General features: G+C 42.1%; 1 protein-coding gene across 2 annotated transcripts; it reads left to right on the top strand.

The window, feature by feature from the left end:
• LOC112222134 (guanine nucleotide-binding protein G(s) subunit alpha) lies at positions 1-20314 on the top strand. 2 transcript variants are annotated; one of them, XM_024384769.2, is made up of 12 exons: positions 1-1357; positions 3404-3476; positions 8321-8375; positions 8560-8679; positions 13749-13846; positions 16571-16625; positions 16823-16896; positions 17076-17134; positions 17412-17532; positions 17788-17918; positions 18165-18232; positions 18423-20314. In XM_024384769.2, exons 1-12 carry the CDS (start codon positions 1219-1221, stop codon positions 18567-18569), a joined length of 1140 nt encoding a protein of 379 aa, XP_024240537.1. In that variant the 5' UTR covers positions 1-1218; the 3' UTR covers positions 18570-20314. The 2 variants fall into 2 exon arrangements, with proteins under 2 accessions (XP_024240537.1, XP_042159897.1); XM_042303963.1 differs by lacking the exons at positions 1-1357; positions 3404-3476; positions 8321-8375; positions 8560-8679; positions 13749-13846 and adding an exon at positions 13881-14494.
• Positions 20315-23909: the final 3595 nt, after the last annotated feature.

Here is a 23909-nt window from a genome sequence, read left to right as displayed (position 1 = left end):
CTGTTTGCCCCTCCCCATCTATTCTGCTCTGTCTATCTCAATGTGCTATTCCCGGAGAAAAAGGGGAAAATAATACCTTCAATAATTGGTTATTCCCGTGTTTAATCTCCACGACCAGCCCAGGAGGGAACTGCCGTCATAGTGGAATGTGTTATTACAATCCGCGTTATATTTATGGATGTATATGCACATGTAAGCTCTACCTACCATTCGAATTCAAAAGAAATATGCAAGAAACTGGAAACATTCGAAGGATTTTTGTATTTTCTTCATGTTTAGAAGAATCAGAACCCCTTTTAAGAATGTGTTGGGGACTATCAAAGCGCTATTAGGAACCTTGCTGATGTGAGTAGGGGTACACATTTCAGCAACAAAAGAAAAGACAGAGAAGGCCCTTTGGATTGAGAAAAAAACAGCAAAGAACAGCCATCACAGAAACGGGAAAAATCAGGAAATTTCTATTATTTCGGGGATCTAAACTGAAAATCGGACTCACAGTTTAGATCGAGGATCATCTTATGGATATAAAAGGAGTTGAATGAAGACGGAAGCAATGGAAATATTACACATGTAGTTCGTTAAGTGTAGCCTTAATATAGTTTTATTTATCTAGTTTATCTATAGGCTATGCGTAGAGAAATGCCGTTTTAAGGAAATACACAGAAAATACGCCTTTCCCCAAAATATGTTTATTATAACTTTTGCCAAAAAGATCCATGTCATTGTACAGCCGAGTTTCTGTGTCATGCCGAGTTTGGGTCCCTGTCACAGGCAACAGTGAGACGTGAGACCCGGGCTGTTCGTGAGATGAAAATAAGCTATTTATCCCCTCCTCAGTTGAATGTGAAAGAGGTAAAAGCCTCAATCAACCTTAACATCTGTGGATGGTCATCAATATCGGTATATAAAAACTATATGTGAAGAAGGAAAACCCTAACAGAATTGACCAAGTGAGAGGGCGGCCTGGGTGTCGTCATCAACAGTCTCCTACCCTCTGACAGCAAGATCTACTGAAAATACGCATTATGTACACATAATTACAAGCGCGGTAGGACAACGTTTTAAAACGGATTAGTTCGACGTAACACTAAACAACAAGACTGTATACATGTCGTTAATATTATTCTCAATTCCGTGGGTCAACAGAGGGATCTAGAGTAGTTTGTTTATTTATTTTTTCACATTCCCCCTCCCCTGGACCCTATTTCTTGCGGGAAGATGGGTTGTTTGGGCAACAGCAAGACTGAAGATCAGCGAAATGAGGAGAAGTCACAAAGAGAAGCAAACAAAAAGATAGAGAAACAACTTCAGAAGGACAAACAGATATATAGAGCAACTCACAGGCTACTACTTTTGGGTAAGTTTGTTGAAGGAAATCTGATGTGTTGCAGGCAAGGCCTCATTGGCAACATTGTTTCTATTCCTATATGGCACACTATTTGATGTTGTGATATAGGATATTGTTGTCTCTGTAGGCCTTCCTCTTACACTCTAGTCTCATTTAACTTTTTCATATGTGACATGGTTGCTGGTATGATGTTTAAGTTGGGTATCAGTTAGACTTGATTCTCTAACATAATTGAAGTCTACTTATTGCTACATTGTTATTGTTTCTTCACATTTGATACATTTAGTCTTGAGCCTGTGTGATTGTAACAGCTCAGGCCTAATCTATATCAAACATGGGTGTTGAGGCTCTGCATGTGTGTTGTGGGTTTGTTTTCAGAACTACTAGCTGCTTGACAACTTTCAAATTCATAGGCCCACCTTGAAATATACAGGCCTATGTGTGAATTAATGAATGGTGAACATTTCTACCACTGACACTTCTGTACTCATGGTACTGTTATCATGTAAAAGCAGTCAAAATGTCCTCTCTTAATTATATTTTATTAGAATTTGCCTGATGCCTAGTGTATTGAATGACATAGCGGTATTTCTGTTGGAGAGGAAGTTGTGGTAACTAAAGAAAGCGGAACAGAACTCACATTTAACCATAACAAAAGCTTTACTACAATGCTGCTTTAGATATAGCACTGTGCTCTTTGCACTTTTATATGATATGACACGTTTTGTTGTGTGTGCCATTGGCAAGTTGTCAGATGTTGGCCTATTTTGTGAGTAAGAATTTTGTTGGACAGTGTTGATGGAGAAACATCTGACCATGAACCAACCATGATAAGCTCGTAACATTTGAGATCACTGCTATGGGAAAGAAGATTTTCACTTTCATCATTACAGTCATCTATTTGATTTGACAATGACATGTGTGTATTGTTGACACCTTTATGCTTGATTCACACTATGGGTTCAAACCAAGCTGTACTGAGCTAGCCTACTTCTGCATCCACCACGAGAACTGTGCTGGAAAGAATGGTGTGAAAAGACAATATCAGAGCCAACACAGTCCAGTTTGGGTTGTCCCTATAGTGTGAATCAGGCATTCGAATGGATCTGTGATGAAGAACTTCCTTAGTTATTTTCACATGGGGATGTCCACACACCTAAACTAGCCAATTGAAAATAAATCAGACTTGATAGGTTTTACGTGTTACTTTGTGTTACCATTACATCCCTGGTTATAAGTGAAGCTGGTAATACTATTGCATTAGTAGATTTCAACAGGTTGATATTGCACCCATTCATTTACATCTTACTGTATGTGTGGATTCACAAAACCTCCCACTATTGTAAGTTGTTTGACTCGGGCAGCGGTGATCTTAAGCTCAAGGTAGAAGTTGCCCCTTACCACATCAGTTTATCAAACTTAAATCCTGACCTTAACCAACTGGAAGATAAAACTATATCTGACCCATAGAGAGAGAGAGGGGCCTCATTGTTGTATCCGTGCCATTATGGCGTCGTTGACAGCATGGGCAGTGCCATTGAAGCTATATCCATTTAGAAGTTGTCAATTTCTTCTTCACTATTAACTGATGCCTCTTGATGACCTGGTTACACATAACTGGGACACCAGGAGGAATCAGCCAATGAAGTTGGAAGTTCCACCCAGCTGACCATATTAAAATGGTGGAAGCCCTCAATGGCGCTGCCCATGCTAAAACGGCCTTTTGGCCACTAGAGGCCTCTTAACATTCTCTATGATCTGACCCTAGATCAGAGGTTAAGGGCAACTTCCTCCAAATCCTGGCCTCTACTGGTGCTGAGTGAGACCTCGGTCAAGTGGCATAATAACCCATTTCAATTAGAATTCCTAATGTTTATTTCACAGGTTTGATGTGCTGAACTATAACTTTGAACGTGTCTCTCTTTACAATTGTTTTTTTTGTAGATGACTTCTGAGCATCACATTCCAAAAGGCCGTCTCTGTTGGCTGTCAGGGTAGGGCATTTCTCTATACTCTATGAAATAATTTTAACCATCTCTTCCCCCCCACCCACAGGGGCTGGTGAGTCAGGGAAGAGCACCATAGTGAAACAGATGCGAATCCTCCATGTGAATGGCTTCAATGCAGAGTAAGTATGGTTTCCTTCTCCAGACTATGCTCTACAACTGTGAATATAGATCAGGGTTTGAGACTTTACAAGCAGAGTGATGGGGGGTAATCTCAAAGGAACCAAACTGTATTGGTCTTGCAATACCTGAATTGTAGAAAACACATTAGATTCACCTGTGCACAGCACATGATGAGAGGCTAGTAACAATTGATGGTATCCCTCAGTTCAATAGCCACTATAATGTACTGTCTAGGTGTCTCGCCTAGTTTTTACTGTGAAGTCTTAGATTTCGATTTAAGAATTATTAGTCTGATTGTATGGACAGATGTAAAGACAAGGATTTAAACTTCCTTCAGAAACAAATACTGTGGGGTTCAAGGCCCTGGTGCGTTGGTTGGTGAAGGGTGCTTTAAGGCCCTGGTGCGTTGGTTGGTGAAGGGTGCTTTAAGGCCCTGGTGCGTTGGTTGGTGAAGGGTGCTTTAAGGCCCTGGTGGCGTTGGTTGGTGACAGGTGCTTCAAGGCCCTGGTGCGTTGGTTTGTGACAGGTGCTTCAAGGCCCTAGTGCATTGTTTGGTGACGGGTGCTTCAAGGCTCTAGTGCATTGTTTGGTGACGGGTGCTTCAAGGCTCTAGTGCATTGTTTAGTGACGGGTGCTTCAAGGTCCTAGTGCATTGTTTGGTGACGGGTGCTTCAAGGCCCTAGTGCATTGTTTAGTGACGGGTGCTTCAAGGCTCTAGTGCATTGTTTAGTGACGGGTGCTTCAAGGCTCTAGTGCATTGTTTGGTGACGGGTGCTTCAAGGCCCTAGTGCATTGTTTGGTGACGGGTGCTTCAAGGCCCTAGTGCATTGTTTGGTGACGGGTGCTTCAAGGCCCTAGTGCATTGTTTGGTGACGGGTGCTTCAAGGCCCTAGTGCATTGTTTGGTGACGGGTGCTTCAAGGCCCTAGTGCATTGTTTGGTGACGGGTGCTTCAAGGCCCTATTGCATTGTTTAGTGACTGGTGCTTCAAGGCTCTAGAGCATTGTTTAGTGACGGGTGCTTCAAGGCCCTAGTGCATTGTTTGGTGACGGGTGCTTCAAGGCCCTAGTGCATTGTTTGGTGACGGGTGCTTCAAGGCCCTAGTGCATTGTTTGGTGACGGGTGCTTCAAGGCCCTAGTGCATTGTTTGGTGACGGGTGCTTCAAGGCCCTAGTGCATTGTTTGGTGACGGGTGCTTCAAGGCCCTAGTGCATTGTTTGGTGACGGGTGCTTCAAGGCCCTAGTGCATTGTTTGGTGACGGGTGCTTCAAGGCCCTAGTGCATTGTTTGGTGACGGGTGCTTCAAGGCCCTAGTGCATTGTTTGGTGACGGGTGCTTCAAGGCCCTAGTGCATTGTTTGGTGACGGGTGCTTCAAGGCCCTAGTGCATTGTTTGGTGACGGGTGCTTCAAGGCCCTAGTGCATTGTTTGGTGACGGGTGCTTCAAGGCCCTAGTGCATTGTTTGGTGACGGGTGCTTCAAGGCCGTTTGGCGTTGTTAGGAGATCGGTGCTTCAAGGCCCTTGTGCGTTGGTTGGTGACGGGCGCTTCAAGGCCCTTTGGCGTTGTTAGGAGATCGGCGCTTCAAGGCCCTTGTGCGTTGGTTGGTGACGGGTGCTTCAAGGCCGTTTGGCGTTGTTAGGAGATCGGTGCTTCAAGGCCCTTGTGCGTTGGTTGGTGACGGGTGCTTCAAGGCCCTGGTGTGTTGGTTGTTGGAGGTTTAGGCTCAGGCGAGTAGGTTGGTTGGGGGTTTAGGCCTGAATCTGGTGTTGGTCCAGGAATCTGTGCATTGGTGGGTTATGGTTTAATCTCCAGTTTGTGAGGTTAGGTTTTTGGAGGTTCAGGCACTGGTTGGGTGTGAGTGGCTTGTGTTAGACAAGCACATCAGCAGCTAAGGCCCCCAGCTGCGTGTGACTCCACAACACTTACAACTGCAGCACTCTATCTTGTGTGTGTGAATATGCTCAGTTCATCACTTGGTCACATCCTAGACATTTCAGACATTCATTGATTAGTTGGTTGTGTCTGTGTGATAACTTAACTGTACTGTGTATCACTTAAACTTAAGGATTGCATTAGCAAATGGATACAGTGCAGGGCAGTGTGTCTGACTTCTCAATGTTTTTTAGTCAGTCCTGGAGGAACATATACTGTACAAGGAAAAGGAAGATAAGGAATTGCTGGAGGTTTTTGGTAGATTCCCTAAATCCTGAAGTATGTTGTTTTTGCATTTAGTAACTTCCATTGATAAGGTTCCAGGCCTTTGAAACACTAGAGCAATTATATTTTATCTTCTTAGATTAGGAAAGGATGTATATCATCACACATGCTTTCTTCATATACAGTGGGGCAAAAAAGTATTTAGTCAGCCACCAATATTGCAAGTTCTCCCACTTAAAAATATGAGAGGCCTGTAATTTTCATCATAGGTACACTTCAACTATGACAGACAAAATGAGGGAAAAAAATCCAGAAAATCACATTGTAGGATTTTTTAATAAATGTATTTGCAAATTATGGTGGGAAATAAGTATTTGGTCAATAACAAAAGTTTATCTCAATATGTTGTTATATACCCTTTGTTGGCAATGACAGAGGTCAGTCTTCACAAGGTTTTCACACACTGTTGCTGGTATTTTGGCCCATTCCTCCATGCAGATCTCCTCTAGAGCAGTGATGTTTTGGGGCGGTTGCTGGGCAACACGGACTTTCAACTCCCTCCAAAGATTTTCTATGGGGTTGAGATCTGGAGACTGGCTAGGCCACTCCAGAACCTTGAAATGCTTCTTACGAAGCCACTCCTTCGTTGCCCGGGCGGTGTGTTTGGGATCATTGTCATGCTGAAAGACCCAGCCATGTTTCATCTTCAATGCCCTTGCTGATGGAAGGAGGTTTTCACTCAAAATCTCACGATACCTGGCCCCATTCATTCTTTCCTTTACACGGATCAGTTGTCCTGGTCCCTTTGCAGAAAAACAGCCCCAAAGCATGATGTTTCCACCCCTATGCTTCACAGTAGGTATGGTGTTCTTTGGATGCAACTCAGCATTCTTTGTCCTCCAATCATGACGAGTTGAGTTTTTACCAAAAAGTTATATTTTGGTTTCATCTGACCATATGACATTCTCCCAATCTTCTTCTGGATCATCCAAATGTTCTATAGCAAACTTCAGATGGGCCTGGACATGTACTGGCTTAAGCAGGGGGACACGTCTGGCACTGCACGATTTGAGTCCCTGGCGGCGTAGTGTGTTACTGATGGTAGGCTTTGTTACTTTGGTCCCAGCTCTCTGCAGGTCATTCACTAGGTCCCCCCTGTGTGGTTCTGGGATTTTTGCTCACCATTCTTGTGATCATTTTGACCCCACGGGGTGAGATCTTGCGTGGAGCTCAAGATCGAGGGAGATTATCAGTGGTCTTGTATGTCTTCCATTTCCTAATAATTGCTCCCACAGTTGATTTCTTCAAACCAAGCTGCTTACCTATTGCCGATTCAGTCTTCCCAGCCTGGTGCAGGTCTACAATTTTGTTTCTGGTGTCCTTTGACAGCTCTTTGGTCTTGTCCATAGTGGAGTTTGGAGTGTGACTGTTTGAGGTTGTGGACAGGTGTCTTTTATACGGATAACAAGTTCAAACAGGTGCCATTAATACAGGTAACGAGTGGAGGACAGAGGAGCCTCTTAAAGAAGAAGTTACAGGTCTGTGAGAGACAGAAATCTTGCTTGTTTGTAGGTGACCAAATACTTATTTTCCACCATAATTTGCAAATAAATTCATTAAAAATCCTACAATGTGATTTTCTGGATTTTTTTTCTTCTCATTTTGTCTGTCATAGTTGAAGTGTACCTATGATGACAATTACAGGCCTCTCTCATATTTTTAAGTGGGAGAACTTGCACAATTGGTGGCTGACTAAATACTTTTCTGCCCCACTGTATACATATATAGTTATTGCGTATTCTCTCTCCACACACACACAGTCACATACAAGTGCGCACACACACTACTTTGTAAGAACCATGTGATTTAAAAAAAAAAAAAAGTGACTATCTTGTTGAAAATGTAAACAGGGCCTTCTCAATCTACCTCAAGCCAATAAACTAGAGGCAGTGTCTGTGTGGGATACAAGCCTTCCCGCTGGCTGTTTCCTATTCTGTCTTTATTTTTCTTTCCATTTCTCTCTCTTTCTATTGATGTACCTCATTCTCTGACACACATTGACTCTCTTACTCTACTTAAATGCATTTTGTGTTCTTGGGATAAACTAAACATCCATGGCAGTGTTCAACTTAGTGAAATGTTTCCCGCTACAAAATACATCTCTCTTTGCATCATCTGAATCAGAAAAAAAGATTTGGAGACAGTTGGATGACACTCACTGTTGCTTCCCGTAGCCTACAGTTTGGCGCACTCCACCGTTGCTTGTTAAACTCCATTGTATTTGACTTGATAGCTGATACTGTCGTCTACTGATGGGTTGTTGCAGCTCAGTTACCACTCTTTAAGGTGGGATGATGTTTGACGTCTGATTAATTTGTAGTTATCATGGCAGGTAGAGCATTTTCATTAAAGTCCAATGTAGGCACTGGGAGACTGGGACCTGTTAAAGATATGAGTTTCACATAGTTGAAGATGTATGTGTCACAGTCATAAACATTGTCAGGTTCAGAAGGGATGATATTGGGAAATTGTGCATGTATGCCAGCTGTTGGACAATTATCTACATACATGTTTGTTTTTTGTTTGCTGTATCATCAGCATATCTGTTGTGTATGACAATGATTTTTTTTTAAAATAAAAAATTACAACATGGATGATTGAGTTTGAGGTTTTTGTTTATTTGCAGAGAGAAGAAGCAGAAAATTCATGATATCAAGAATAATATTAAAGAAGCTATTGAGGTGAGTATTCGGTTTGAATCTTTGTAGTTCATGTCTCTGTAGGTAGATACTATGTAGAATAAAAAAATTCTAAACAGCTAAGCATGAATCATGAATATTTTATCATAGAATATAATATACCCCAAGACAATCCTGTGTTGTCACTTGATTTGTATTGAATGTGTTTGTTTGTGTCGCTCTTTAGACCATAGTAGCAGCTATGAGTACACTGACGCCTCCCGTTCAGCTCGCCAATCAACACAACCAATACCGAATCCAATACGTCCTCAACCTAGTCAATCAGAAGGACTTTGAATTCACATCTGTGAGTATGACAATGTTTCTACCACACACACAAATCATTATAGATAGACATTGTCTTTGCATTAATGTATGTTAGAGCCAGATCAATATGATTTGAGGGGACAAAACTTACCGATAACTAGATATCTGCCAATATACTGTTTTACGCCAGGGAAATTAAAAAGTAAAATTTTTACACACAGAATTCTCAGAAATTGCCATCTAAAACAGCAATTGGTCAAGAAAATATGCTTCAAATGTTCATTTCCTACATTGTAAAATTAATGATACATACTGAGAATGGCCGCAAGTGCTCAGGTAAGCATGAGAGTCCCTTTTTTCATCATATTTATTTAATATCGGTTGAATTATCGGCCGATACTGATATGCCGATTTAATATTAGTGAACCAATATATCGGTTGAACTCTAATGTATGTACACACCTGTGTGAGTGAGCATTTGTACAGTACCAGGAAAAAGTTTGGACACACCTACTCATTCAAGAGTTTTTCTTTATTTTAACTATTTTCTACATTGTAGAATAATATTGAAGACATCAAAATATATGGAATCATGTAGTAACCAAAAAAGTGTTAAACAAATGAAAATACATTTTAGATTCTTCAAAGTAGCCACCCTTTGCCTTGATGACAGCTTTGCAACTCTTGGCATTCTCTCAACCAGCTTCATGAGGAATGCATTTCCAACAGTCTTGAAGGAGTTCCCACATATGCTGAGCACTTGTTGGCTGCTTTTCCTTCACTCTGCGGTCTGACTCTTCCCAAACCATCTCAATTTGGTTGAGGTCAGGTGATTGTGGAGGCCAGGTCATCTGATTGTAAAGTAGATGCTGGAAGTCAAGAAGCAGGTGGTAAATTTAATTTAACAAGAAACATGGAATGATACAACGTAGGAGTAGCGTCTAGACATGAACAACAGAAAACAATACTGCCTGGGGAAAGAACCTAAGGGAGTGCCAGATAAAGGGGATGTAATGAGTGAAGTAATGGAGTCCGTGTGCCTAATGATGAAGCGCAGGTGCGCATAATGATGAATACCAGGTGCGCGTGATGATGGTTCCCAGCACTGGTGGTTAGTAAACCAGCGACGTCGAACGCCGGAGGGGAGGAGCAGGAATAGATGTGACACTGATACAGCACTCCATCATTCTCCTTGGTCAAATAGCCATTACACAGCCTGGAGGTGTGTTTTTGGTCATTGTCCTGTTGAAAAACAAATGATAGTCCCACTAAGTGCAAACCAGATGGGAATGGTGTATCGCTGCAGAATGCTGTGGTAGACATGCTGGTTAAGTGTGCCTTGAATTCTAAATAAATCTCTGACCGTGTCACCAGCAAAGCACCATCACACCTCCTCCTCCATGCTTCACGGTGGGAACCGCACATGTGGAGATCATCCGTTCAACTACTCTGCGTCTCACAAAGACACAATGGTTGGAACCAAAAATCTCAAATTTGGACTCAGACCGAAGGACAGATTTCCACAGGTCTAATCGTCCATTTCTCGTGTTTCTTGTCCCAAGCAAGTCTCTTCTTATTATTGGTGTCCTTTTAGTAGTGGTTTCTTTGCAGCAATTTGACCATGAAGGCCTGATTCATACAGTCTCCTCTGAACAGTTGATGTTAAGATTTGTCTGTTACTTGAACTCCATATGACACATTTATTTGAGCTGCAATCTGAGGTGCAGTTAACTCTAATGAACTTATCCTCTGCAGCAAGAGGTAACTCTGGGTCTTCCTTTCCTGTGGCAGTCCTCATGAGAGCCAGTTTCATCAAAGCGCTTGATGGTTTTTGCGACTGCACTTGAAGACTTTCAAAGTTCTTGAAATATTCCAGATTGACTGACTACATGTCTTTAAGTAATGATGGACTGTTGTTTCTCTTTGCTTATTTGAGCTGTTCTTGCCAAATAGGGCCATCTTCTGTATACCACCCACCCCTACCTTGTCATAACACAACTGATTGGCTCAAACGCATTAAGAAGGAAAGAAATTCCACAAACAAACTTTTAATAAGGCACACCTGTTAACTGAAATGCATTCCAGGTGACTACCTCATGAAGCTGGTTGAGAGAATGCAAGAGTGTGCAAAGCTGTCAAGGCGAGGTGGCTACGTTGAAGAATGTCATATAAAATATATTTAGATTTTTTTTAGCACTTTTTTTTTGTTACTACATGATTCCATATGTGTTATTTCGTAGTATTGATGTCTTCACTATTGTTCTACAATGTAGAAAATAGTAAAAATAAAGGAAAACCCTGGAATGATTAGGTGTGTCCAAACTTTTGACTGGTACTGTATATGTTCCCTTTGGAATGACCATCCAGTAGTCTCTGTTGCAGGTGCAAGCCTCATGGTACTGGTATCTCTGTGGGTTGTGGTACAGTATAGTAATTGATGGGGCGGCAGGTAGCCTAGTGGTTAGAGCGTTGGACAAGTAACCGAAAGGTTGCAGATCGAATCCCCGAGCTGACAAGGTAAAAATCTGTCGTTCTGCTCCTGAACAAGGCCGTTAACCCACTGTTCCTAGACCGTCATTGAAAATAGTTCTTAACTGACTTGCCTAGTTAAATAAAGGTAAAATCAAATGCAAAATTAGCGAGTAGGGCCTCGATGCGAAGCCTGTTAGCTAATTGACTACCCTGAGGGAAGGCCAGGAGGTCTCCGAGTACCACTGGTTTACACTGATTGTGCCTGTAACGCCACTAAATACCTCTCTCTGGTACCCACATGTTTCTGTGTCACACTGGGATGCCCATCTGAACAACAGGGTGCTTGCTGGTAGTTGTCAGGCTGTTAGGACTTGGCTGGGAGGGACATAGGACTCTATTCAAGCTAAGCAGGTACCAAGTTTCTGGATAAACATAATCCATTGAATCTATAATGGATTTATAAGTGCATCCAATAACTTTGTTTTATATTGATCACAAAAACCTTGTTAATGTTTTTTTTATTGAATAGGGCCCATAGTGTCCTAGAGATAATTTTACTTATCTCTAGAACAGATGACATGTTGTCACTCAACAAAATGAAAACATATTTTTAGCTGTTGTTATGCTTTAATTTAGATCCCCTTATGAGTCTTTGGCTGAAAGAATATTAACTATTACAGTTGAACAGTTGCTTCTCTATCATTGCGTGATTGACTGTCATTGAAGAATGCCATGTCCTTTTTCTGGGCCTAGCACACCTGCCATAACATCTCTCTCTCTGAGTTTGGGTGTGTAGGCCTACATGTGAAAGGGATATGATTGACTGCAGTCTTGCTCTGTGGTGTTTGAATGTCTGCGATTTCGTTCCTAATGGAGGAGAGTTGAATGACTCGAAGGTCAGACAGTGTAATACTGTTGGCAAAGCCTCCCTCCCTCTCTCTCCCTGCTTCCTCTCTGGCACCCCCCAGGGCTGAGGGGGAACCGGTTCTACTGGTCACCTAATCTCAGAGTACAGATAGAAAAAACAGACGGTGGGGGACGTTTGTATGGATATCTATGGTCTGGGCTGTTCAATTCATGTTTAAATGCGTTGTTGTGGTATGGGATTTGTTTTCAGACTGCTGATTAATCGACTGATTAGAATGGTTTCGGCCCGTTGCCGACCTCTGCTTTATGGGTTGTTATTCTTAACGCCACTAAAATGTAAATTTTCTCAAATTCAAAGCTACCCGGCTCCTCACTTCCTTATCCTGTCTCTGGCTACATGATGCTTTTGTAGTGGAGTTGATCATAGTTAGAATGCCAGAGGGGACATTCCCATTCAGATGCATTTTACATAGCACATGATCATGTGCAGAACGTAATAGATGGTTGTTTATTAACCAGGAAAAGGCAACCAGTTGCTTTAAAAAAAAAAATACTTAAAGCAAGATCAAACTCCCTGTGATATGCTTAGCAAAACAACACAAGCCTTTGTGTATTTGAAAAAAGGCCATACCAAAGGATGAAATGGAAATGATTATGGAAAAAACTAAGATCAGACAAGCCGGTGAGCAGAGAGAAACAATCTAGCATTGAATTGTAGCCCCAAAGGATTCTGGGTCGGCTGCTGTAATGCAATGAGCAGTTCCTAGAGAGGCGTTTTTATTTTTTTTCTTAAGCGCATGACTGATGATAAAGGAGGACTCTGTTACTAAGACACATGATGAGTGCTCTTTTATGGAGTGGATGCAGGGATTTTTATAACTCTTCAAGTAACCCAAGCCAGCCGAACGGTGGGACAGATATATATAGGACAGCAAACCTAAATGTAATGCAAGTGTGTGCAGATGCATTGTTCCACAATGGTCCAGTTGTCCAGAAGATGTTGTTTTATACATGACAGGGTTTCTTGTTCCATGGTCCAAATGGAAGGCGATTGAGGGAGATGATGAGTATATCTGCCTTTCTATGTGCTTTTTTAGCCCTTTGAATGTTGTCCATGGGGTGGTCACTCTGGTCCTTTTAATAAGCTATGTGGACATTCCCACTTTATGCAACAGATATCAAACAAGGAAGTAACAGATTGGCCTTTAGATATGCCAGTTGACTGGAATCATTACACCCGCACAGCTTTTGTTTGCTAAATGAATGTAATGAAATATGATTCATTCAATGTTATGAGATTTTGACGTGATTATGAGTCAACTGACCCTCCCTAGCCTGTCGACCATATGTCATCTTTATTTCTCCTCATTAATGGAAATGTTGAAAAGGTTGTAAAAACATGCCTTGTTTTTTCGTTGTTTTTTTTTCATATTTAAAGGCACATTCTTTAATTTCATCAGCCTGACCATGCCACTTTGTTTTTCTTATATTGAAACTCCCCTTGGTAGTTACCCTCACTGGCCACAGAACCTGTGGAAATCCACTCCTGTCAATAAATGCTAGATCCCTAATAGGTGTGCTGCCCCATTGGAATGTAAAAAAAGATGTGGCACATCAGTGCCCTCAATCATGACATGGATGCTGGACAGTGTCCTCCTTTTCTACTAGCTTTAATTTAGTCGATGTATTGTTATTGTACCATGTGAATTAATTGCGTCCTCTTTCTCTCTTCCACTGCCCCTCTTCTTTCATTCACTCTCTCTCTCTCAGGAGTTTTATGAAAATGCAAAGACTCTCTGGCAGGATGAGGGCGTGAGGGCGTGTTTTGAGAGATCCAATGAGTACCAGCTGATTGACTGTGCGCAGTAGTAAGTATGCACTGCACTGCACTGCCGAGAGGGGACCAACTGTCTTGAATAGCTACAGTGCCCTTGTACAGGCCTGTGTTGTTGAAAACAAACACTCTAAGCCAACGATTAGGGGCACACATGGGACTGTAGTTCAAGGCTGACATGCTCAGATTTAGCAGGCGGATAAAATACCAGCTAAAGTTTGTAAACCCCAAATCTAAAATGTATTTAATCGCATCAAAACTTTATTGTAAAAAGCAATTTCCTAGAGAGACCAGTTCTAATTTTCAATGGCAAGATAACAGGCAAGTATTCTGCCTGAAAATGATGTGTGGTAGCGGAGCTCTGTGTCATGGAAGTCATCTTGAGCTCATGCTCTTCCTCCGCAGCTCCTCATCGTGTCTGTGCACACACACAACAGTATGACATCACCAGAGCTTTCTGCATCAACACTGCCACCTCTGGCTATGTGTCTCCTTTCACTCTCTCGCTCTCTCTCCTCACTTTCTTTCTCTTGCTCTCTTTCTATCTCTCTGGCACGCTGTCCCTCGTACTCTCTCACACACGTTCTCTTCCTCTCCTTCTCTTCCTCTGCTTTCTTTTCCAACTGTTGTGTGGCTCCGCATCTGTGATGTAGGATATTTGCAGCAACGGGGACCAAAAATGGTAGGTCCTGAGTCATAAAAAGGGAGAGACAGAGATTTCACCAGCGGTTGGATGGGTGGAGGGGAACAGGGGAGGAGGGGGAAGTAAACCACAGTGACTGGAGCCTCAGAGTTAAGTCTGTTATAGTGGTATTTGATTTGAGCTGATTGTATAAAAAATTCATATTGTGCTAATGTTTGAAGAGGGCTGTTTATTTGATTGTGTTACTTAACAGTCTAGGACAACCCCTTCAGGTGGTTCAGATGGTCCAGTCTTTTGTTCCCTCCCTCTCTCTCACTCTTTCCCACTCCCTCTCTCAATGCCTCTCTCCTGCTCTCTCCCTCCCACTTCCTCTCTCCCAGTCCATCTTTCTCAATCTCTTGCTCCCTCATTTTTTTCTCTGGTTCTCTCCCTCTTTTTCTTTCTCCCCTCTCAGGCCCTACTCCAGTCACACAAGATTTTGAGCTGATAGTCTATTTATAGAGCCTGTGGTTCTGTCTCCATGGTAACCATGCTGGAGGCCAGGGCACTAGGGAGCTATTTTTGAATCTGCTCTGTAATGTCAGACTACTCTTTCTCTCTCCCCCTCTCTCTCTCTTTCACACACACATGCACACACTTTCTGTCTTTCTCACCATTTCCTTCCTACCTATCACCCTCCCTCTCTTTCTTCCATCTCTCTCTACGCCTTTCCTACCTTAATCTCTATCACCCTCCCACTCTCTCTCTATCCTTCCCACTCACTAATACACTCATTCAATCTCCCAGTGCCAGAGACTAATTTAGAGATGTGTATATGTCTGTTTGGGTTCAGGCTGATGGGCTAGGTCAGGTTTGTGAGTGTGAACCCTTGTGAAAGGAGAGTTGACAGTTCTAACTTTTACAACATTCTTCAGTAACGTGTAGGAAAGAGTAAGAGTTCATCTCCCCACCTGTGTTCTTCTGAAGTCTACATAGTTATCTCTGGCCATCTTTGTTGCCATAACAAAGAATGGTAAATGCACATGAGCGCATACACACTCACATAATCTCTGTGTTTCTCCTAGTCCCTTTGTCTGTCTCTCCCAGTGAGTGCCGACTCATTCCTGCCATGTCTTACCTGTACTTAGACCTGTCACATTTCACCCCTCTGTGTTACATTCCTCGTTATCCAGAGGCTCGGCATTCCTCTGTGTTCAGTATGCTTGGGAGACCGGCATTCAGCTGTCACACACTGTTGGTACAGTTTGTGGCGTTCAGTTGTATTAGACACTCTGTAGGTACTGTTTAAACCCAAGTAAAACAGTTGTAAACTACACTAAGACAGGAACACCTGCTCTTTCCATGACAGACTGACCAGGGGAATCCACATGAAACCTATGATCCATTATTGATGTGACTTGTTAAATCCACTTCAATCAGTGTAGATGACGGGGAGGAGACAGGTTAAATAAGGATTTTTTTAAAACCTTGAGACAATTGAGACTTGGATTCTGTATGTGTGAGTTTTTCCACACTCAACAGTTTTCTGTGTGTATCAAGAATGGTCCACAACACAAAGGATATCCAGCCAAATGCTTCCCACAACTTTGGGAAATATTGGAGTCAGCATGGGTGCAACTCAATATTAGGAAAGGTGTTCCTAATGTTTGGTATACTCCGTGTATGTCATGGAATTGGACATTAGTCTCAAAGTCAGTATGACTCCAGAACGATTGCTATTCCTCTCAGCTCTAAGTGTCTGTACCAATGATGTCTATGTTGGTGTTTCTCTCAATCACCTTGTTCCTGGACGGACACTGGTCCCTGGGATGTTACTAACTGGCTGCTCATTTAGTTAGCTGACACTGACTGAGTCACTTCTCAAGTCTTAGAAAGAAACTAAGTCGTCCTCCAAAGAGCAAGTAGCGATGGCTTACCACAGGTCAGTCCCTCCCTGCTATAAAACAGTTGGCGACACACAGGGGTATATCATTCTATTGAGCTCAGTGGTCTCTACCTGTCCACAAAACAAGACAAGCTCACCATCATGCTTTTTCACTGCCCCTGCTGACTGAATTCAGCCATTTTGTCCTGTCCTGGTCATCCTTCTAAATCTTTTTTTTTTTCTCTCCTCAGCTTTCTAGACAAGATTGACATTGTGAAACGGAGTGACTACACTCCCACTGATCAGGTGACTTTCCATGGTCTCAATGCCACCATCATCAGAGGCCCAGGGATACATTTCAAATGGCACCCTATCCCCTCTATAGTGAACTACTTTTGGCCAACGTCCTCCATTTGATACACATCCCTACTGTCCTCCATCAACTTCCTTTCATAATATTGATGAAATATAACACAGATGAATGACTCCCGTCTTTCTCTCAGGACCTACTGAGATGCAGAGTGCTCACCTCTGGGATCTTTGAGACCAGATTTCAGGTGGACAAAGTCAATTTTCAGTGAGTATAACCCAGGATTATCTTCCGATTTGGTTATTAGTACTATACCTGAAGATCAACCTTCAACTCAGTCCTTTAGACGTGTATGAGTCCATACAGTGCAACTTGCATGTGATTCATTACCATGCCACAAGGTCGTAGCGTGTGGTATATTTATCGCACTGACATCTCTTCCACAGCATGTTTGACGTTGGTGGTCAAAGGGATGAACGTCGGAAATGGATCCAGTGCTTTAACGGTAACATTTGTGTTGCCATTTTATCTGGCCAACCCAATAGAGAATCACTCACAAACACAATTCATTCTCATTGATACTTTTTTGGGGGTTCTAGGCGGGTCCTCCATAGTCTGTAGCCCTGTTCCACTACAGGTTTCCTGTACTTTATCACCTTTTTGCTTTTTCTGCCATTACTGTGTGTTTTAGCCTTAAAGCTAATTGCCTTTTGACTGTGCCATTGATTTCGCTTAACAAAACCAGGTTGTCTGAGTCCCTCCTCCCTCTGTCTTCCTCACAGATGTAACAGCCATTATTTTCGTGGTGGCCAGTAGCAGCTACAACATGGTGATCCGGGAGGACAATCAGACCAACCGTTTGCAGGAGGCTCTAAATCTATTCAAGAACATCTGGAACAACAGGTGACACGAGCACAACCCATAACACCCTCTCCCCTCAAATATTTATGGAATCAATGGAGTTTTATTCTATTCCTCTGTTTTATTGAAATACTCTCATCATAATAATGTACAATTTGCTAGCTGTAAATGACCACTGACTGCTTGTTACCAGTGTATTTAGCCTGTTGTTACCCGTTTATTTAGCCTGTTGTTACCAGTGTATTTAGCCTGTTATCAGTGTATTTAGCCAGCCTCTGTGTGTGGGTTTATTTTTAGGTGGCTGCGGACCATTTCTGTCATCCTATTCCTCAACAAACAGGACCTGCTAGCAGAGAAGGTGTTGGCTGGGAAATCAAAAATTGAAGAGTACTTCCCAGAGTTTGCACGCTACACCACACCGGATGATGGTGAGAAGTTGTTACACTTGACTGGATGTTTACTGTACACACACACAGGGTGCGCACACATAAACACACACATGGCGATACACACACGCGCACACAGTGCTTCTGCTTTTTACCACGGTAGATGGCTCTTGAATGTTCTTTCCTGTGGCTGATAAGTAATCATCATAGCGATTAATGACACTGAAAATGTGTGATGGTGTACTAGAATCGAATCATAACACTCATCAGTCACTTACTATTCTATAGCAACACCAGAACCAGGGGAGGATCCACGCGTCACGAGGGCAAAGTACTTCATACGAGATGAGTTCCTGGTAAGTGCAGAAATACAATGTTTCCCCTGCTAATGTTATATAGAATCTTATGGTATTGATTACAAAATAGGATCCAATCAAAACCAAAGATGCCAAATGAGATGACTTGCTTGTATTGGATGTTAGCATTGTCTTCATGTGGATGATGTCCTGATGGTTGTAGTATCTGTGTTTCACTGTGTGATTTCAGAGGATCAGCACAGCCAGTGGAGACGGCAGGCACTATTGTTACCCCCATTTTACCTGCGCCGTCGACACGGAAAACATCCGTCGGGTCTTCAACGACTGTCGGGACATCATTCAGAGGATGCACCTTCGGCAGTACGAGCTCTTGTGATGGGAGGGGACTGCAACACAGACTCTGAACCTCCACCTCCGGTCTCTCCCTGACCCCCCTGAAACCCACCCCTGTCGACCTGCTCCTAACTCTGTGTACTCTTGGGGACTCCTGAAGTCAAACTAGATATGAGCTACAGAGTAACCTGGAAAGACTATTGAAATACTGCAAAACACAGAATAGATCCAAGCCAGATCAGCTGCACTTTAGCACTGTGCTCAGGACTCGAACCCATTTCACCACACACACAAGCGTATACACGCTGACATAACACCGAACTCTCTCTTTTTCACACCATTAGTTTATATTTTGAGACACACACACTTAGACACACTTGCTCTCAAATTTACCCTCCGACAACTGCTTGCTGTTCTGAAAAAGAACACGCTTTTACTCGACTACATGGTCCTGGACTGGGTGAGCTGCTTACTGTCTGCAGCCACAGATTGACTGGCTCAGTGCTTTCAATGACTTCACAGCCAAGATACCTACTAGGAGCAACATTGATGACTGACAATAAACCAGAGAAGCATCGTGGTGGGCAGGGCATGGGGGGAGGGGAATATCTATGTCAATTTGGTGGAGCTTGGACACCATGACGCTCACAGGATTGTCACATGACTTTGCCTTGTTTGTACAGCAGCGGGAGGAAAAAGGCCAACGTTCACAGAACTCAACGGAGTGCAAAAAACATATACAGTACCATATAAGTCAAGAAAAGTCCGATCAGCCCTGTTTCTGTTCCAGTTGTTTTGTCTGTGTAAACTTTTGTGCCATTGTGCCCCCCTCTCTCTTTCATCACCCCTCCTCCCTGTCCACTCTCTTAACCTCACCTCATACCCTGCACTGTTACTTTACTGGCAATGCTCTTTGTTTTATTTTTAAAGAAAAAAGTAATCCTGAAATTTAAAAAAATATATATAAAAAAAAGAGGAAGAAGATAATGATATGGGATTCTATTCTTTACTCATGTGGTCAACCCCCCCCTCCACCCCCTCCTTCCAAGGCTATTTGTATGTCTGTCTTTACTTTACTGCTGAACTATTATTCTTGTACAGACTGTAAAATGTATTATTTTGTACAACTTTATTGAAAAAATAGAAGATCCCTGTGCCTTGATCACGACTGTACGTGTATAATGAGCTAAAGTCGGTGTTCTACTGCGCTGTATAGCTGGGCCAGTTTCCCCCATCTCTCCAGGGAAGGAGGACAACCATTCGTAGATTTGGATTTTAATTTCTCTCCCCCAACTCTCCTTTATGATTTAAATGCTTATTTTTGGATCCATATACCAAAAGAAAGATAAATATATGAAATGTTTATGGATTTTTAAAAGTATTTTATTAGAATCAAAGACACAAATTGTACACTTGATATAGTGTGCGTATTGCCAGAACTTAAATCCTTTTCAATTAGGTTTTGTTTCATTAGTGACTTCTGCAAACAACATTTTGAAGGGTGAGTGTTTATTTACCATTTTTAGCTTTAAGGTAAAGGGTGATGGAAAAATATCCAAATGCAAAACATTGCTTGTTTCTACATGAATATTTTCTTTTGCTAAAGAAAACAACAATCAAAAAATGGTATTGTTTTGGGGTCCTTCCTAGTGTTCCACAACAGAGGCAGACTGTACAGTATTACATTTTCACTTCAGTGCCCTAGTTTTCATGTATTATGTACATCAAACATGGGTTTCTACTTTCAGAAGAGGAGCTCTGCAAAATAAAGTTGTTTTGGTGCAGACAGCAAGAGGCCTGTCCTTACACACAATTACAATGGCAAGGACAAACATACACCAGATAAAACCACATCTCATTCACCTGCCTTTAGACCTGTCTTTGAGTCATGTCCACTGTCCTTAGACAGTTCTTCATCTCCTCATACAGTGCCCTATACTGTTACTTCACTACTTTTAACCTTTTATCATCAGTTCTATTCTACTTTTGATTGAATCTATAACATGCATCATGACTGTATTCAATTCAGTCTTGTTTTCCAACCAAGGCGATGTATTTTCTCATTTAACCCAGACACAGGCATTCTACTTCACCACATAACTTTTTTTGTACACATACAAACAGTTGTGGTTTATGTTATTAGAGCGTGGATCTTTAGGGTATTTGTCTTTGCATTTTGGTCTTGACCTACACCATGACAATTGTTGCTGAATGTCTTTCTCTTGTCAGGAGTGTAGCTCAAGGAAGTACAAGAGAATAAGAACTGCAGTATTTGAATGTGGATGGGAATGCAAAAGACTCAAGTATGAGTCAACGGGTCAAAGGAAGTAAGAGGAAAGGGGAGGCAGGATTGTGATGAAAAGGGCGGAGTGCTGTTGGAAACAGGGTTTCTTCAGCCCAACATGAATGTCCCTTGATATGATTACACTGTTCAGTGCCATGCTCCCTGAACGCGAGGAGAGAACTGCCAATGACACAACTGAGCAGAACGTATGTGTCTTATTTAACTTGATGGAAAAGAGTCTTCTCATTGATATTGAGCCAGATCTACAGGTTGGTTGCCCTAGGAACTGTACTTGTGTTATCTATGGCCTGAATGATTGTCATTGCTTGCTATTCCTGGTGACTGTGAGGGCTGGGTTCATAGTCTGTGATGCTCTGTGACATCCTAATAGCTTATGTGTCACTGTTGTGTGGGTATTGAACATGGAGGCTTCCACAATTTAAGGTTTGATTGATATGTCATTTTCCCCCCATGTTCTTGTTCCTCATATACAGCTGAATGCTCTACCACTTTTCACCACTAGGTGCTGACAACCCTATTTATGTCAGAATAATACCGTCCTGTCTCCATAAGAATGATAATTTAAAGTTGTTCTAGCAAACATTCATATTTGAACCAGATTACATCTGCTAAGTAATAAGGATTATTATCAGTATAATATTTTCTGTCTGAGTTATTCTGACTGGAAATAAACAGGTCTTATGTTGAGGGAGGGTCCAACGTTTAGTCATGCAGGGATTTGGTAAAACTTTGGTCCTGTAGAACTCAGCTGTGTTAGCAGGCTTATGAGGTATTGCTCAAGGATTACACATTCAATCTTCATAAATAAACCCATAAAACTTTAGATAAACTAACTAAGACTAAATCTAGAATCCACAAAATACTGTTTGTGTGGCTACAGGCCCACACACACACTCATATACAAATTCGCTCCCAGAAATAATGCAAAACACTGACTGGGGCCATTCTAAACACCCAAAGGCTGTACTTTGCTTAGTTCTCCTTACACAACGAATATAAGAGTAGGCAAATGCATTTAATTAATTATTATGATTATGCTATATGTGCTTTTTCCATCTATAATAATTGTGCTTTCTGCTATTTTACTGATTTACTTGTTTAAAACTGTATACAATGATTGTGGTTAGCCTTCATGTTGTAATGGTCTGAAGCGCCATTGCAGTTTTTATGTAGTGTTCACAGCTCAATTCTCCATCCAGCCGCCCACAATCCAAGCCCCTCAGGCTACACAAAGACATGGATTTTAAATACAGACAGTAGAAACCAAGTCAAGAGAGAAAACACTCCATCAACTAGTCCCGAGATGGTCCCTTTTGAAAAGACTAATATTTGCTGCTGCGTTTAAAACACAGGAGGGAAGGAAAAAACTATTCAGGTTTTTCCATGTAGAGTAGACACTACAGTGCATACGGAAATTATTCAGACCCCTTGACTTTTTCCACATTTTGTTAGGTTACAGCCTTATTTTAAAATGGATTAAATTAACTTTTTACTCATCAGTCCACACACAATAACCCATAAAGAAAAAAGTTAATTGTTTTTTTAGACATTTTTGCGGGAAAAAAAAGAAAGAAATACCTTATTTGCCTGAGGAATTATCCGTAGCGCTTTGAGACAGGATTGTGTTGAGACACAGTTCTGGGGAAGGGTACCAAAACATTTCTGCTGCATTGAAGTTTCCCAAGAACAGGGTGCCCTCCATTCTTTTTTTATTTTTTTATCTTTATTTAACTAGGCAAGTCAGTTAAAAACAAATTCTTATTTTCAATGACAGCCTAGGAACAGTGGGTTAACTGCCTGTTCAGGGGCAGAACGACAGATTTGTACCTTGTCAGCTCAGGGGTTTGAACTTGCAACCTTCCAGTTACTAGTCCAACGCTCTAACCACTACGCTACCCTGCCGCCCCAAATGGAAGAAGTTTGGAACACCAAGACTCTTCATAGAGCTGGCCGCCCGGCCAAACTGAGAAATCGGGAGAGGGAGCTTTCGTTCAAGAAGGTGACCAAGAACCTGATGGTCACTCTGACAGAGCTCCAGAGTTCCTCTGTGGAGATGGGAAAACCTTCCAGAAGGACAACCATCTCTGCAGTACTCCACCAATCAGACCTTTATGGTAGAGTGGCCAGAGGGAAGCTACACGTCAGTAAAAGGCAGCCTGCTTGGAGTTTGCCAAAAGGCACCTAAAGACTCTCAGACCATGAGAAACAAGATTCGCTGTTCTGATGACTCAAAGATTGAACTCTTTGGCCTGAATGCCAAGCGTCATGTCTGGAGGAAACCTGGCACAATCCCTACGGTGAAGCATGGTGGTGGCAGCATCATGCTGTGGAGATGTTTTTCGGCAGCAGGGACTGGGAGACTAGTCAGGATCGAGGGAAAGATGAACGGAGATCAGCGAGATCCTTGATGAAAACCTGCTCCAGAGTACTTAGGACCTTAGACTGGGGCGAAGGTTCACCTTCCAACAGGACATCGACTCTAAGCACACAGTCAGAGCCGGGACTTCACCCCGATCGAACATCCCTGGTGAAACCTGAAAATAGATGTCCAGCGACACTTCACATCCAACCTGACTGAGCTTGAGAGGATCCGCAGAGAAGAATGGGAGAAACTCCCCAAATACAGGTGTGCCAAGCTTGTAGCATCATATCCAAGAAGACTCGAGACTGTAATCGCTGCCAAAGGTGCTTCAAGATAGTACTGAGTAAAGGGTCTAAATACTTACACTACCTGTCAAATTTTTATTTTATTTTATTGTTTTACTATTTTCTAGTAAATTGTAAAATAATAGTGAAGACATCAACACTATGACATAACACATATGGAATCATGTAGTAACCAAAAAAGTGTTAAACAAATAAAAAATATATTTTATAATTGAGATTCTTCAAATATCCAGCCCTCCACACTCTTGGCATTCTCTCAACCAGCTTCACCTGGCATGCTTTTCCAACAGTCTTGAAGGAGTTCCCAAATATGCTGAGCACTTGTTGGCTGCTTTTCCTTCACTCTGCGGTCCAACTCATCCCAAACCATCTCAATTTGGTTGAGGTCGGGGGATTGTGGAAGCCTTTGTC

Source organism: Oncorhynchus tshawytscha, linkage group LG22 (assembly GCF_018296145.1).
Source record: "Oncorhynchus tshawytscha isolate Ot180627B linkage group LG22, Otsh_v2.0, whole genome shotgun sequence".
Taxonomy (NCBI): domain Eukaryota; kingdom Metazoa; phylum Chordata; class Actinopteri; order Salmoniformes; family Salmonidae; genus Oncorhynchus; species Oncorhynchus tshawytscha.
The sequence above is the reverse complement of the archived record's forward strand: the minus strand, read 5'-3'. Positions and strand labels throughout refer to the sequence as shown.